This window comes from Montipora capricornis, chromosome 10 (genome assembly GCF_036669925.1).
Source record: "Montipora capricornis isolate CH-2021 chromosome 10, ASM3666992v2, whole genome shotgun sequence".
Taxonomy (NCBI): domain Eukaryota; kingdom Metazoa; phylum Cnidaria; class Anthozoa; order Scleractinia; family Acroporidae; genus Montipora; species Montipora capricornis.
Window position 1 is genome coordinate 67220603 of NC_090892.1, and position 15000 is coordinate 67235602.

Consider the following 15000-nt stretch of genomic DNA (forward strand, 5'->3'; position numbering starts at 1 on the left):
AGTTTTCACTACAACTGCCCCCGCCTAAGATATTATGAAAGGCAGTTGTGATACGTTTAAATTTATGCTGAACATGTCGCCCCTATTTCCGATTGGCGTCTGACAATCGTCGCCTCTGCTTCCGATTTGTGTCCGGACAAATCAATTTCTGAGCCAGGCAACTCGATTTGCATCACATCTGCTTCAATGCTAGATCTGCTTCCATGCTTGATTTTTCAGTCGCTAACCCAAACAGCATTTTGGTTCTCTTTGCGAATTTCTACTTTGTGACTCCTAAACACCTCGGTCGTGTAGAACAATACCAATAGCACTTGAGCGCCCGTTTAAGCAATACCACCTTGCGCGCCCGGCTGAGGAAATTGAGATTAATTTCCCCTACATTATCTACCAATTTATACATTTACCCTTTTTACGCGGGGACTTCTAGTTTGCCTCCTCGGGTTTTGGCCTGCGGGGCCAATTACTCTAGGGATTTGCGCTGGCTATCAAATGTAAACTAACACCAAACAGGTCCTGTAAAACTTCTGCTTTCACATTTTTATTTTAATATGCTTCATACAACTAAAGGGCTATGCATTTATCCCTTGTGTAACCTTAGTAAATACAAGTATATATATATATATACTTCCTAGCAAAATCTAATTGCCATGGAGAGTGGCTAATAATGATTGGCAATCGATTAACTAGAGAGATTCCGGCAACATCGCTTTTCCGGAAAACGGGAAACGTCAGGCACTGAAAACATTGAAGAGTTTTGCCAGAAATCAAAGAAACTTGTTTGATTGTAGTTCATTTCTTTCTTGTTGTCATATGATATCCAGTAACTCAGTTCTCCTGAGAGGAGGACAAGTGAAAATGAGATAATTATCATTCTTTCATGACAAGCAGTATCCTGCCGTGTACCGTTTGCCGTTCACATAAATCTCGCGCTCCACGCTGCTTTCGCGTTACACACAGGCCTACATTAGCAGACATAACAAGACAGTTAGCATTGCGTTTACGTGAAACGGGAAACGGCAGCTAGGCTGCTGTTTTTTTTTTTTCTTTAATGAAAGCTGGAAAATTTTCTTGTCCGATCCTTAGTATTCTTTCTCTATTGAGAAGTTGCTCAAACTGCGAATAGTCGCGTAAGATTGATCACAGGTCATTAGCATCGCATTTACGGCAAACATCAGGCTAAAACTAGAGATTAACAAAAAAATCAAGAATCTTGTTTCGTTTAATCTCATTTCGTGCTCGATATCTGCAGATAAGAGGCAAGAAATGAGATTAAACGAAACAAGATTCTTGATTTTTTTGTTAATCTCTAGTTTTAGCCTGATGTTTGCCGTAAATGCGATGCTAATGACCTGTCATCAATCTTACGAAGATCTCACTAAAGAAGGTAACAAGGTTCGCGACTATTCGCAGTTTGAAGATACTGCCTGTGATTATATGCTAGTGAAACTCAGCCCTTGGTGATCAGTTATCCTGCACCACTTTTTCAGAAAAACCTGTAACACGCAGGGTTTTCCTGTACTACGCACTATTACTGGCTGTATGTAAAGCACGGGTCATTTGATTTTCTGCGTGTGCTTTGACTAACTTGGTCATGGTTGTACCCCAAACTCGGCTGAAAACAGCGCCACTTATTAAACACCTAAAATAGTTTGTAACAGTTTCATCCAACGTTTCAATTTTTCTACGGTCCGAAAAGGTATTTGAACATAGTTTTATCTAAGCCTGAAGTATCTATTCTCCCAAGCAATAGCTTAACTTGTAAGCGGGAAGTCCGAGATGTGTCTCTTTGTTTACGAATACTTGGAAATGAGATAGCAAATACAACAAAACCATCCGCATCCCGGGAATAGTATTAAAAATAACTTCTTATTCATAATACTATGAATCTAACACATTCTACAAAACCTACCCATTTTCTACAATTCTTTTTCTTAGGCGGTGATAACTCTTTCTTCTATATGAACTTACTTAAATGCAAAAATTACGAAATTCTGAAAACTGATACCCAAAAATGTAACTGAACTTGTTTTGGAATGGTTTTGAATGCAATGACCTGCAGAAGGATTCAGCAAGAGAGGCAAGAGTTAGATTCGCATGAAATCACGTGACATGCACGTGGCTGTCCGGAATGAAAGCCAATCGCATTCTCGGCGAGACCAATTCAATGCATTAAACACGGACTTAACATGCGCAAAATCGTAAGTGATAAAATTCAAACCGTCATTTACGACCAAGAAACAATTCTTTAGATTGCTAACACTCCCTTTGTGGAGAAAGGTAGGACAGCAACAAGAGCAAAACTTCCAGCTGAATTTTGCTGGTTGCGACGTTTTGAGGTTCCCATCAACTCGTGCCTCCCCTTTCTTGACCAGAAGGATGGAAAATCCTACCAGATCAATGATCATTTTATTTTTTGCGTAATTATAATTATTAGAGACCTTTCTTTTTACTTCATAAAGCTGCCCTTGTTTTGTTTGTTTGATTGCCACTGAAACATCGGGTTAACGTCCCAATTCTTACTTTTTTGCGTGCAATTTTACTTATCATGCAATTTTAATCCCGTCTACGGGTGATGTCACAGAGTTCAAGTCCACGGGTGATGACGAATACAGTTGTTTGTCTTTGGCATTTAGTGACTGTAAAGTTCTGTTCATGACAATTTCCCATTGACAAACTGTTTGCCTTTAATATTTTGTTCTCAACAAGCAGGTGACTCCATTGCACGAGGAAGCACAAAATTTCAATCTTTTGAGGAATCTTTTGAAATTCAATTCACCTGAAGACAGTAGTGGAAAACCTTACTCCTACAAAAATTTTTGACTTTGCAATTTCATTTAGCCAACGGAAAACGAAAGGAAAAATGATTGTCGCCTTGCATCAGACACAATACGAACTGAGGATTGCAAGAAATAAACTTAGGAACTCCAGTGTGGTGTAAATCGCTGAAAACAAAAATACCAAATATATGAAAACTGACATGTAAACATAAAGATGATTGACTGGCAAAAATGACGAAAATTGCAATGCGCCGTGACTTTGGAGAGTCGTGGAAAAGTCGTGAAGAAATGTTATTTCATAAATGGAGAACTCTCATTTACTTCAGAAGTGGTAACTGTTCAATCAAATTTGTCAACTTTATCATCATCATCATCATAACCATCATCATCATCGTCAACGTCATCGTCATCGCCCTTGTCATCATTATCATCATCACAAACATAGTACATATCCTCTATCCACTGTGATAAGCTTAAATCCTCATCACGAGAGGTTTCAGGTGAAATCTCAGATTTTGACATCAATTCCCGTACAGTTTGTCGACTTATCTCGGATAAACTCACTGTGTCTTCCATTGGTTTCGAAAGGGGCTCTTCTTCCAATCTGCAGAGTTCAATGACGCAAATTCGACTTGAGGATAACAAACACACTGCTTTGTCCTCCTTGGGCGACACAAGCAGACTCACGATGCTTTCCTGGTCTTGTGTTATCTTTGCAAATGCGACTGCTTCTGTTCTGGTCAGATCCCACAAAAACACCAACCCATTAATGTCGTAAGTTATGAGATAACGATTTACTTTCAAAAACTTGCAAAACACAATTCTTGCCAGATGACCGCAAAGAATTCGTTTGGATAGAAAAGTTGTCGCATGATCCCAAAGACTGAAGAGAACAACAATGTTCTCAATACTGCAAGCAAGCAAATTATTCTCCACCGAAAGGGTGCACTGACGGAAATTAAATATGCTGTACGAAGAACTGACTCTGGCGCTTTCCAGTAAACAGCAAGGGCCGTTGCCGTACTTCCAAATCTCAACTTTATTGTCACCGCATAAGATTAACCTTGCTTTGTCGGACGAAAGGCAACAGCATTCAACCATTGGTGGACATAACACAGGAAATTTGAATGAGACAAGCTCACCTTTCTCAACATCCCACTCGTGGAAATGTGGATCGCTCACACGAGCTCCATCCTGGACACAAAAAAGGAGCAACTTACAGTCAGCTGAAAAAGTAAGTGTAGCCGTGAACGAAGATTGTCGTTCGTAGACTGTAAAAACCTCTCTCTTGCGAAACACCATCTGAGAACGAATCAATTCTATGTTATTCCCTCTGTGAATCGCAATTAACTTTCCGTCAAGAGACAGCACAAAATTATCAAGCATCTGTTTACGATAATCATCCAGTAGACACCGCAATACGAATGATATGGTTTCGTGAGTAAAAGGCAAAATGCTCAGAAGCGAGTCGTAAAGTGGAGGACAAAGCGACAAAGGTTCACTTGGATGGACTTTCAGTACAAACGTCGATGCCCCAAATCTCAATGGACTCAAAAAGTCGGTCAAAAAGATTTCTTTTCTTTCGCCTCTGGTACTTTGAAACCAATAACAAAACTGCTTTTCATCAGTGCAGTAAAAAAGGTTTGCTCCCGAGACGCTTTTCAAAATTGTGCCTGTTTGAAGACATAAAGCGTGTAATGACCCTGATGAAGTGCTATATATGAAGTAGCTGTCATCATTCGTAAACGTGAAGTCAACAAAAGGCTCACCAAGATCTCTGGGGATACAGTTATCATCAAGGAAATGCTGTTCTTCATTTCCTTCCGATACAGAGTACACACGCAAAATGTTGCATTTATTAGGGAAGACCAGGAGGAGCCATTTCTTGCGTGGTGAAACGCAAATGAAACTCACGCAAAACAATTCTTTCAGAAAAAGTTGAGACCCCTTTCGAGAGGATGCCAAAAATATCCTCGCTAGCGATGCCACCTGTCGCTCAATATCTTCCCGCTTCTCTAGGTGTTCTTCCATTTCCCGCAGGTCGAAATAGTCATAAGAACAAATTTCAAGAGCAACAGCGTGAACAGCATTTGCCACAGCTATGTTAATGATAGAAGCGATGATGCCGTAAAATCCCGTAACCGTTATGTCGTGCGTTACGTGCCAAAAATAAGTGAATTCGTTTAACTGAACACTGAGAAAAAAGACATCGTACAACAAAGATTTTCCAGTGCGTACATTCCAAACCTGGAAATCAAATATATGAGGATAAAGTTCAACAATCAGTTGGCGAACCGCTGTCAAGGATGAATCATCAATTGACCGTAGTAATTCGCGGAGTTTTTCACAAAAAGGCGCAACGTGATGACAGGAGACTAACCGTTTAAAAGGCTGATACAACTTTGGTGCTTTAAGGTAGTCTAGCAATCGTTTGGCTAATCTTTCGGAACCATCATCGCGCAGACCGCTGAATCGCCCGAATAGGGCTAATCTTCTGAGAATATTACCGCAATGATTGCTGAATTGGAATCGTTCGGCTAATTCTCTGAAATCATGATCATTGCATGGCAACGTAACATCGTGGTGAATTTCTTGTAAGGCCCAAAGAGCAAATAGCTCGGATACGCAGTCAATACTACGCTTCGGAAAAGTGCCAATCCTTTTCACGACAATGTACTGATCGTCAGGAGTGAAAGTGCTCCACTCATACATCACTTCATTTCCAGAGAACTGCGGAAAGTCTTCCGCACGTTTACGCTCAACCGAAAACCATTTGTCCAGTCTACCGAAAAAAACCCACTTACCGTCAGGCGTGAACTCCAAATGCCTGATTTTGTCGATTGTATTTTCGATTACCTCAAAAGGACCACTCACTATCGTTAAACGAGATGCATCAACAAAAACAATAGAGTGACCATTTGAGGCCGCTACCGTCCTTTGATCAGAAGCTGTCGCAAAAACGTTGAAGCCTGAGAGACAAGTAATGCTTTCCCAGTCAAAAGCACTCCACTCTAACCACGGGCCCGAGAGTTTGGGAATTAAACCGGTTTCTTGCAAGACTTTTGATCCACTTCGAAAACAGGAAATTAAAAGGTGAGGGCAATCCAAAAGAATATGAACATTGCTTTCAAGAGCGTTGGAGATCTCATGGAGAATATTCTTCTTGCGTAAGTCCGTGAATGCGGGGCAGCATGAAGCAAACTTCAAATCTTCTAGCAGGTGGTAGATACCAATTTTCCCACTTTCGATCCTTTTCTCCAAGAAATGGAAACTTGTCAAACACCTAAAAACAATTCCTACGGATTCCTGGTCACCATACTGACACAGAAATCGAATGGCAAAGCGAAAAGCGTAGTCCTGCAAATTCTCATTTATGCATGGCCATGTTGGTGAAGGTTCGGTGACAATACCAGACAGTATTTCCTCAAATATTCTTGCCAGGTACTCTTCTGCCTTTTTCTTTTCTATCAATAAGTGAGGACAATCTTTTCTTTTGGTCTTTCTTTGGTAGTCTCTCGTCCTTGGATTTTTTGTTAACCAAGTTGGAATCAGTTTGTGTAGAAAGGTGACGGTATCATTGGAAGTTTGATTCCAAGCAAATTGCATAACAGCATCAATTACTTCCTGCTCATCAAGACTCGATTTTTCTTGTTGCAGAACAAAGGGAATAAACGAGACAGGAAGGGGAGATGGAGCAGCTAGGATACATCCGATCAACTTCTCGTAGAGATCTTTACCTACTCTACTAAACACTCGTTGAAAATTGTCCCGAAAGAAATCTTCAACATCGTCGACAAGAAGGTCACTCAGCGTGTAATCCATCTTACCTTTTTTTGCGAGATCGTTGAGTTTTTTCCTAAGGTAAAATGCATGCAAGAACAATCCATTGCAAGATTTTGTCATTTCTTCCACGGTGAATTGGAGAAGCGATAAATCGACACCATTCTCAAAAAATCGCCGTATATCTCCCTCGTGTTGCTGATAAATACCACGCTGTTCACTATCGCCTGCGCAAATCCTAACACAGGGATTGTATCTCTCCAATCTTTCCCGTATTTTGTCTTCAGGGCGACTGGTGATAAAGAACAAAAGCCAATGAGGAAGACGAGGGAAACGTTCCTTTATAAGGAAAAGGAAATCTTCCCTGGACTCGTACTCTGTCTCATCTAGGGCGTCAATAATAACTAATTTTCGCTCTGCTAAATGCGTACACTTAGCTAATGGTTCTTCTAACAGTTTTGTAAAAAGTTCCTGAACTCCTAATTTATTATTGTGTAACATCGTGATTACACCATCTATCCCACCCACTGTATTATTGTAGCGACTATTACATTTACAGAGTTGACTCGCCAAAGTTCCAAGAAGATACCTGGGATCATTTCTTGTGTCATCGTAGTGACGGCAAAAGCAGGCAGCACCTAAATGCTCCGTCGTGCGCTGCGCCAGGGCTCCAGCAATCACACTCTTGCCGACTCCTGCATCACCCAGGAGAACATAAGCTCTGGACTCACCAGGATCACTGAACCACTTGTTGAAATCATCAAACAGCCAATTTCTTGTGTCTGGATCGTGACGCTCGGCAAAGAATTTGATGTCTGATTCACAATCTGCGATCTCTGAAACAAACAACGAAGGAAAAAATGGTGCGACCGAACATCTGTTTGCTGTGAAAATAATCGGTTACATCTTCAGTAGGGGAGTTCCATTTTAAAATCATCCGAGTAAAATGAACAAGACTTAGTGATGCCGGGTCCTTTGCATAAGAAAACGTAATGCTACAACGAACTATATAAAGAAAACAAAATTTATGCAATGAGAAAAGCACACCTAGTGCCATTTTCTTTTTCATTCGACTGTTTATCCAAAATTTTCAGAGACCTCCTTGATTCTATATCTTTTTCGCTGGTGGAAGTAACGTTTCATAAACTAATAGCAATGAGGATGAGACCTGTCCAGACGTAATAGCGTACTCAAGATTAGAGTTTCCTCTTCCGAACACGCGCTTGCGCGATATCACAAACCAAAACTTATACTTGCATTGTACTTATGTTATTACTCTAATTAATAAGTGCTCTCGTCTCAAAAAGATGGGGCTGAGGCACAAAGGGCAGGTTTCTAAACTTCTCTGATGAGATACCCTGATCTTACTTTTCAACACAAGATACAAGTTATTCAGAACAAAGTTGTAACAACACGCCATCTATCTGCTCCAAAAAATCCACCTCTATCTCAATAAGACGTCACGAAATTCTCTCACTCATTACATATTTTTCAACCGTAATGGGGGTGTAACACAATCATCTTAAGGCAGCGAAATACGAGATACGAAAACCCTCTACTTGTCGCGTCAACATTGTTTCGTTGCAAGTTTTGGTCGATGTTTCGCGTTTTTCACCTGGCATGATCAACTTGACCCGCAACAAAAACATTTGTTGCTGGTTGAAGAAATGCAGCTCGCTGATTGGTTGATTTGCTAGTCCACGAGCACATTTGTTACGCGACAAGTTGTGAGCTTGATGAAAAACGAGCAAAAAAGCCAAAATTTGTTGCTCAGAGTAGACCCGCGCTCTACTTTTCGCAACAACTTTCTTCAACCCGCAACAAATGTTTTTGTTGCGTGACAAGATGATCATGCAAGGTGAAAAACGGGAAACATCGACCCAAACTTGCAACGAAACAATGTTGACGCGCCAAGTTGAGGGTTTTTGTATCTCGTATTTAGCCGCCTTTAAGGAGCCACGAAAGGGTTTTCAGCTGCGCGCACGCGCGTAACATACACACGCCATAACTAAGAAACACGCATCAGTTGAATGAATCAAATTTAAATCAAATTAGCGAGCGCAACACACCGGAAGTGAAAATATGCGTAAAATCGCGCGAACCGGAAATAAAACCTGCGGAAAAAAATTGGTCTTTATCTTGAAATTTTGCTCGGTGACCTATATTGATTTTTTGCGTGCAAGTATCATTCACGATGGCACTTCAAATAAAAAAGTTTCGGGGTAAGTTATCTAGTACAATTTTCTGTGAACTTATAAAACTATAAATTCTACTGGATAGCTTTTTGTCAGAGAGGGAGATTTCTAAGAAAGAAATAAAAACGATAGGTCACCTACTTAGTTTTTCAGATAATTTTAAAGAACTGAAATTTAGAGAACCTTTTTTTGGACCTGGCGTGTTGCCATGGTAACCGATATGAAGTCATAAGTGCCCTTAAAGTATTACCCAACAATAGAGTTGCAAAGATATTTATAGTTTGCCTACTCTATGAAATATCCTTCTTTGGTATCTTTCTTTGGTGTCTTTGCTACAGTGTTTCACAAACACTGTAGCAACGAAAAAACCCTTTCGAGCCTCCTTAAGCAAGTTCCAGACACCTCCTTTCAGTGATTTTTATCACTGAATAAATTACCTTGCTCATAATGACTGTGCGTGCTGCTTCTGCCAGCTGCTGACACAATATTGGCACAACTTGCTTCTGGTTGTACAGGATCTATCGTAGAATAATCAACACAATCTGCCATTAGGTTAACAACAAAAACAACAACATTAATTTTACTAATACTATTAATTAAAAATATCCAGAAATGAGCTAAAAAATGGAAGCCTTTACAGAAGTCAATAATTGACTCAAAAAAATATCAAGGTACATGTAAACATGGAATTTGATTAGGTAAAAGGTTAAAACTTATTAGGCTACTAGTGCTATAAATTACAGACATCACACAACAAAGAGCAAAGCGAGCCAGTGGTTCAGTGTAAAACAGTGGAAATGTTAAAGAGAGCAGAGGAGAAATCCTTGATTTTATGATATTGAGAGTAGTTTTTATAATTGTTTTCCCCAGAAATCTGGTGAATTCCAAACTTTAACACCAAAAATATGTTCTAGTGAATATTCCAAAAGTTGTTTGGGTTCTCAAAAGATAGCAGCTGCTCTTTTAACATAGTCTTGTAAAATGTTTACATTTACTAATCAGAGGTTGGAAAAGTGTGTCAAAGATGGATCAGAAACCTTTGGCGCTGTCACACAGTGCAATTTTTCTAGCAACTTTTCTTGCTATTTTGTTCGAGGAAAGTTCTCACACTGCAAAACACATTACTTGGCAGGTGTTACACTAAGTAACTTGTCTCGTTTCCGATGATCACATGACTTTGTTTTGCTGGTGCTGCAAACCGTTGCGACACGAGTTGCAGGACAAATATTACGCTGCGCAAAGCTTGAAAATGTCTTTGCAACGTTACAAGAGCCGTTGCGGAAAGTAGAACTCAGTTTTATTTTCTGCAACGATTTTTGCCCCGTTGCAAGGTATGTTACATTGCGCAATGTTTCGCGCAACTTGTTTCGCAATGGCGTTACGAGACAAGTTGTACGAAAAATTGCACAGTTTAACAGCACCTTTAAGTAGTACCACTCTTTTTGGACAAGGGGAGAGGAATGAACATAAAATGCCAAAAACGTTACGTAAATGATTATTTTTGGAGAACACTTAAGGGGCATAAATTGTTACAACACACATACACAAGGTGCACATGTGAAGAACAAGTTTTGATTCTCACACAAAGTATGCCTCTGATGTAGGACACTAGCATAACCCTTCAAGAAATGCAACAAGGTACGAGCATTAACTGGTCAGTGTTTCCACAACATAAAAACCACAGGCGCCTCAAGCTCAGTGGGAGGGAAAGCCTGGCCTTGCCTTGGTGCAAGAGGTCTTGAGTTCGATCCCCGGATCTCACGTCCTTGTTTCGACTTCTTTGATGACTTGATGACTTTAATAATTACTCCTTGCCAGGCTTTTCAGTAACTATTTACGATATGAATACTAATACTAATATCAGTCCAAAAACAATAAAATATACTAATATCTACATATCTACGAATTAACGCCTAATCATCTACAAATTGTCTCTTTCATTAAGCATGCTGGTTTTCAGAGAACACTTGAAGGCCTTGACTGAGGTGGAAGATTGTAAACCTTCGTCAAAGGAGTTCCATAGAGAAACTGCTCTATAGGCAAATGTGCGTTGACCACTAAAGGTCCTTTATAAAGGGATATGAAGCTTAGCTCAGTGTAGCCTAAGCTTAGCTCAGTGTAGCCTAAGTAGCTTTAAATACCCTTAAAACGGAGCACTCATGGAAAGAGGGGGTTAAACTGGGGGCACCGTCGGCTTCCTGGGAGAATACCCTCGCTGTAGAGGGTAAAGGAATTACCGACGTTAAATAAGGTGTACCTTTACCTGGCGGAAAATAATGTAAGGATTTGTCTGGGAATTCCGATAAAAGGCTTAAGACAATTATATAAAAAAAATTCTCAATTAAAAAGCCTAACCTTATTGCAATTGTGGGCGGCTTCCTTCCCGTGTTTTTTTTTTTCAGATCCAACGCGATTGCAGCCATTTTTCAATTTCTCGTTTTCTCAATTGACAAAGATTGGGGCTCAGATTGAAATTTCATTTCAACCCACCATCAACGCAATAGCAGTTCTGCGAGCGACCTCAGGCGGTAGTTTGTTCACTCGATCGTAAGAAAACAGCTTCCGCATGATTCGCTTTATCGATTAAGCGGCCACGGCTTCGACCGTTGGAAAACAAACAAAGCCTTACCGGGTTGGCAGACCGTAATTTGTCAACAACAAATTTTTTTATTGCCCTCTTGGTCTCCCGATATGATTGACTCAGTCGTCCAATCACAGTCACGCCTCCTTAATGTTGACAAACTTCAAAAACCCATTCGCGAAGCCGCAAAGCGTTGAAAGATGGCTAAGAGGCCCAGCGAGAATGAAAGCAGTATTTTTACAATGACTGCAAAATTCTCGCGCGCTCATTGGCTAATTTTTATTGTCAATAAGCGGACAGACACATAAATCTATAATTTATGCGTTTCGAAGAGTTTAATTTATGAAAAATTATGTGAAACGTCGATCTGTCACCATTAGCCAATAAGAGAGCGAGGCAAGTTGTGAATGTGGTCGTGTCAGATTAAATAAAATTGAAGTTTCTCGCATTTTTGTCTCGCGTTCTTCTCGTGTTTTGACTTAATTTGACAGCCCCTCTGCCTTTTTATTGTAAAAAACAAATTGATGTCAGTTTTTCATGCGTCTGTCCTGTTATTGACAATGAATTTCGTCATAACATGGTTAAAGTAGTCTGCGGATCCACGAGGCGATAACTACTTTCACAATGTTATGAAGAAATTCATGATCAATGACAGGACAGACCCAAGAAAAACTGACATCAATTTGTTAAGTCAGAATTAAAGGGGCTAGGTCACGCTATTTTAGGTAATTTTGTTTAATTTTGTTAATTATGAGCTCTAAACGTCAAATTGGCAGAGCAAGAGTCTTTCATTTTCAAAATCACAGCCACATAACAACTGAGAATGATTTTCCAGCTTTGTAAATGACATTTTAATATAGAATGATGTAATTTTGAAAAACGGTGGGCCGACGTTTTTCAAATTTACCCAAATTCAATCCATTGCAATTCTCTCCAGTTTTGTTCATCCGTGTCCCTTATTGGCTTCCCTGCGTTTTGTTAGAGATCTTCTATAGTTTTGAACAGTTATTTTGATATTTTAGTTAATTCTATGACCATTCGATCAGTGCTGAAATTGCCTAAAATTGCGTGACCTAGCCCCTTTAAGTGTACAAACTTAGGAGAATAACTAAATTCTTTGTAAGTTACGGTAATTTTGCGCATTCATGCCACTTTTATTAGTTAATAGGCCTTTGTACGCAGTAGGCTGTTCGCGATCGTATTTGTATTTATGAAGCCTTCAAGGAATTAACATGCGAATAAACTTTGTTCTCGTAGGATATTGTGCTACGAATATTTTGTGGCTGGACTTACTGAAATACACGAAAGATCTTATGCATCGTCGAATGGGAACTCGGAAAAATCCGAGCTGAACCCACAACCCTCCGTGACTTACTGGGTGCAATAATCCGGACTGAATGATCGTTGCTTCCGGATTTATTAACCAACCGGATGACAATGGCGCTTACCATTTTCTACCCGGAATTCCATCCCGCATATTTTACTCCATCTTGCGAGAAAGGGCCTGGAAACGGAACGATTCTCGCAAATGGTAAGGGAATTCCCCGATTTCATTCCGAAAGGAGAAAAGGGAATACCTCTGGAGGTTGTCCACAATTTCCGAAAGGTTTTCAGGAAAACTGCCTTTCCATTTGACCTCAAAGCAAAATTCCCGGATTTTTTGCCTAAATGGTAATGCACTAGTCAGTGGAAAGCCCCGCACCCCCATACCCGGGGAATAGCGGGGCATTAGACCAGGCCTGCCTTCTAAATGAAGAAAATTCCCCGCTATGCGGGGCAATTTTGTACGTCAAAACCAAACTTTTCTCCCCCGCACCCGGGACGATAGAGTACTTCCAAAACTATAAAGCACAATGTTGCCCAAAATTAATATACTTTAAGAAATTTTACCTCAAATTAAACTTTGGCAAACATGAAAATCAACAATGCAGTCCATTTCTCATAAAGCCCAAATAAATCTAACTTGAGTTACAGATTTGGCGTTCCAAACTTTACAATCTCTCCAAAAACGGTAATATTAATCACTGGGTTTAGCACAGCCCTGAAAATGGGAATAAAAACACCAGTTTCCTTGGTGTCAAAACCATTAAGATAACAACGACATAAGTCCAAACATTCATTTGACGAGCAGCTTAATCTGACAATATTACAGTTATTTCTCCTCTATGCATAAGAATACCCAACCTAAAGTACACTCAACCGACTACAACGGTTCACTATCACAACAATTCTCAAAGAGCTATACAAATTTCACAAAGGAAATGGCTTATTACCAAAATTTTATGGCCTCATAATCCAGCTACATTTTGCAAATAACCAAGAAATTACCCCAAGGTAAGAGAGTAGATTCCCTATATGGAACATGTTCACTCACGTGACCAGCAGCCATATTGGATTACTGAAACAAAGAAAGTATTTGCATACAAATAGAGTTCAAATCCCAGAGGATTAGCTTGATGCACTATCATGGCTGCCATTCCTTTGTTTTGGAACACCAACATGGCCGCCGTGACGTTATGTGAAAACACTCTATAGGCCTTACACCCAAGGTAATCCCTCTTACATGGTGCCCAGTTCTTCCGAGGATGTTACTCGCGCGATGCGTGGACCGCCCAAGCGATTTTCTCGAAAACTACCTGAAAGAAATGTTTTCTGCACTCTCAGCTGCCTGTTTGTTCGGCTGGGCCTTCGTTTGCTTTGTACTCTTTGGCTGTTCGTTATTTTGCCGTTTATTCGGTTTTAGGGAATTTAATAAGCAAACCTGAACGGCAACGGCAACGAGTACAATGGCTGTGTAGGCGAGGGTTATAATCCTGTTCATTTCATTGCCGTTCTTTACAAAACAACAACGCGAAATGGCCACATTGGCTGCATATTCGAGAAAACGTGATCTACGACGGCCAACTTTAAGAATTTCTTTTCGAATTTTGACGCTGTCTCACATATTCTGTTTGGGATATTTCTGACAGTGGTAGATAAACTAAATGCATCTAGATTCGTAGGTTGAATGTACATGTCTAAAAATAACTTAAGAGGGATTACCTTTGGTAGAAAGCCTATACGGGGTATTCTCTCTCTTACCTTGATAATCTCTTGAAATAACCCTTCATCGGTAACAAATTTTGAAACTACTCTGAAAACTATAGCAAAGAAAATAAAAAATCTAGTGAACTACAGTAGACCTTTGTAAGAGTCCTTGGTAGGAACTTGCATGTTCGACCATTACGCAGACCGTGGTAATGTAGATACTCAAAAAGACGAAACCCATCGGAGATAAAATTTTCAAGGTTCATCTACAAAATCATAAAGTAGTATCACTGTCAGCCTCTACGCGTAGGTTCGCGTTGCATTCCAATGGAAATACTGAGACAAAAGGTCAACGCTATAAATAAATCGCTTATCAAGCATAACTATAATCTTTGTCTAATTCCACTACAACAAATGATATTATTTACAGATTGAACCCAGAATTTAACTGAGAGCCAATTACAAACATGAAAAGAATGGATTTTAACTTGACTTAGCCGCCATTTTGAGACCGTATGCTCTCCCAGTGATCTTTGAGTGCCTATTCAAGTTGGCGTCAAAATGCAAATCCCCGTCTAAGCTCTGCTCAAGGCCCCCGCTCGCCGATATTTGCACCAAATGCTGTCGAAAACCCCCCGGA

The 15000-nt window shown here is 40.0% G+C and overlaps 2 protein-coding genes across 3 annotated transcripts in view; both read right to left on the minus strand.

Annotated features, from left to right (window-relative positions):
- The window catches only part of LOC138019844 (uncharacterized), a 290417-nt gene that overhangs the window by 213948 nt on the left and 61469 nt on the right, over positions 1-15000 (minus strand). The window lies entirely within an intron of this gene.
- The window catches only part of LOC138019802 (uncharacterized), a 38112-nt gene continuing 23632 nt past the window's right edge, over positions 521-15000 (minus strand). The window contains exons 4-6 of one of the 2 annotated variants that reach the window (XM_068866693.1): positions 9190-9270; positions 7147-7393; positions 521-6849 (exon numbers count right to left, since the gene is read on the minus strand). In XM_068866693.1, coding sequence (XP_068722794.1) covers positions 3117-6849; positions 7147-7393; positions 9190-9270 — 4061 coding nt within the window. In that variant the 3' untranslated portion in view covers positions 521-3116. Of the gene's footprint in view, positions 7394-9189; positions 9271-15000 lie in introns of both variants that reach the window. The other variant, XM_068866692.1, reaches the window with a different exon arrangement.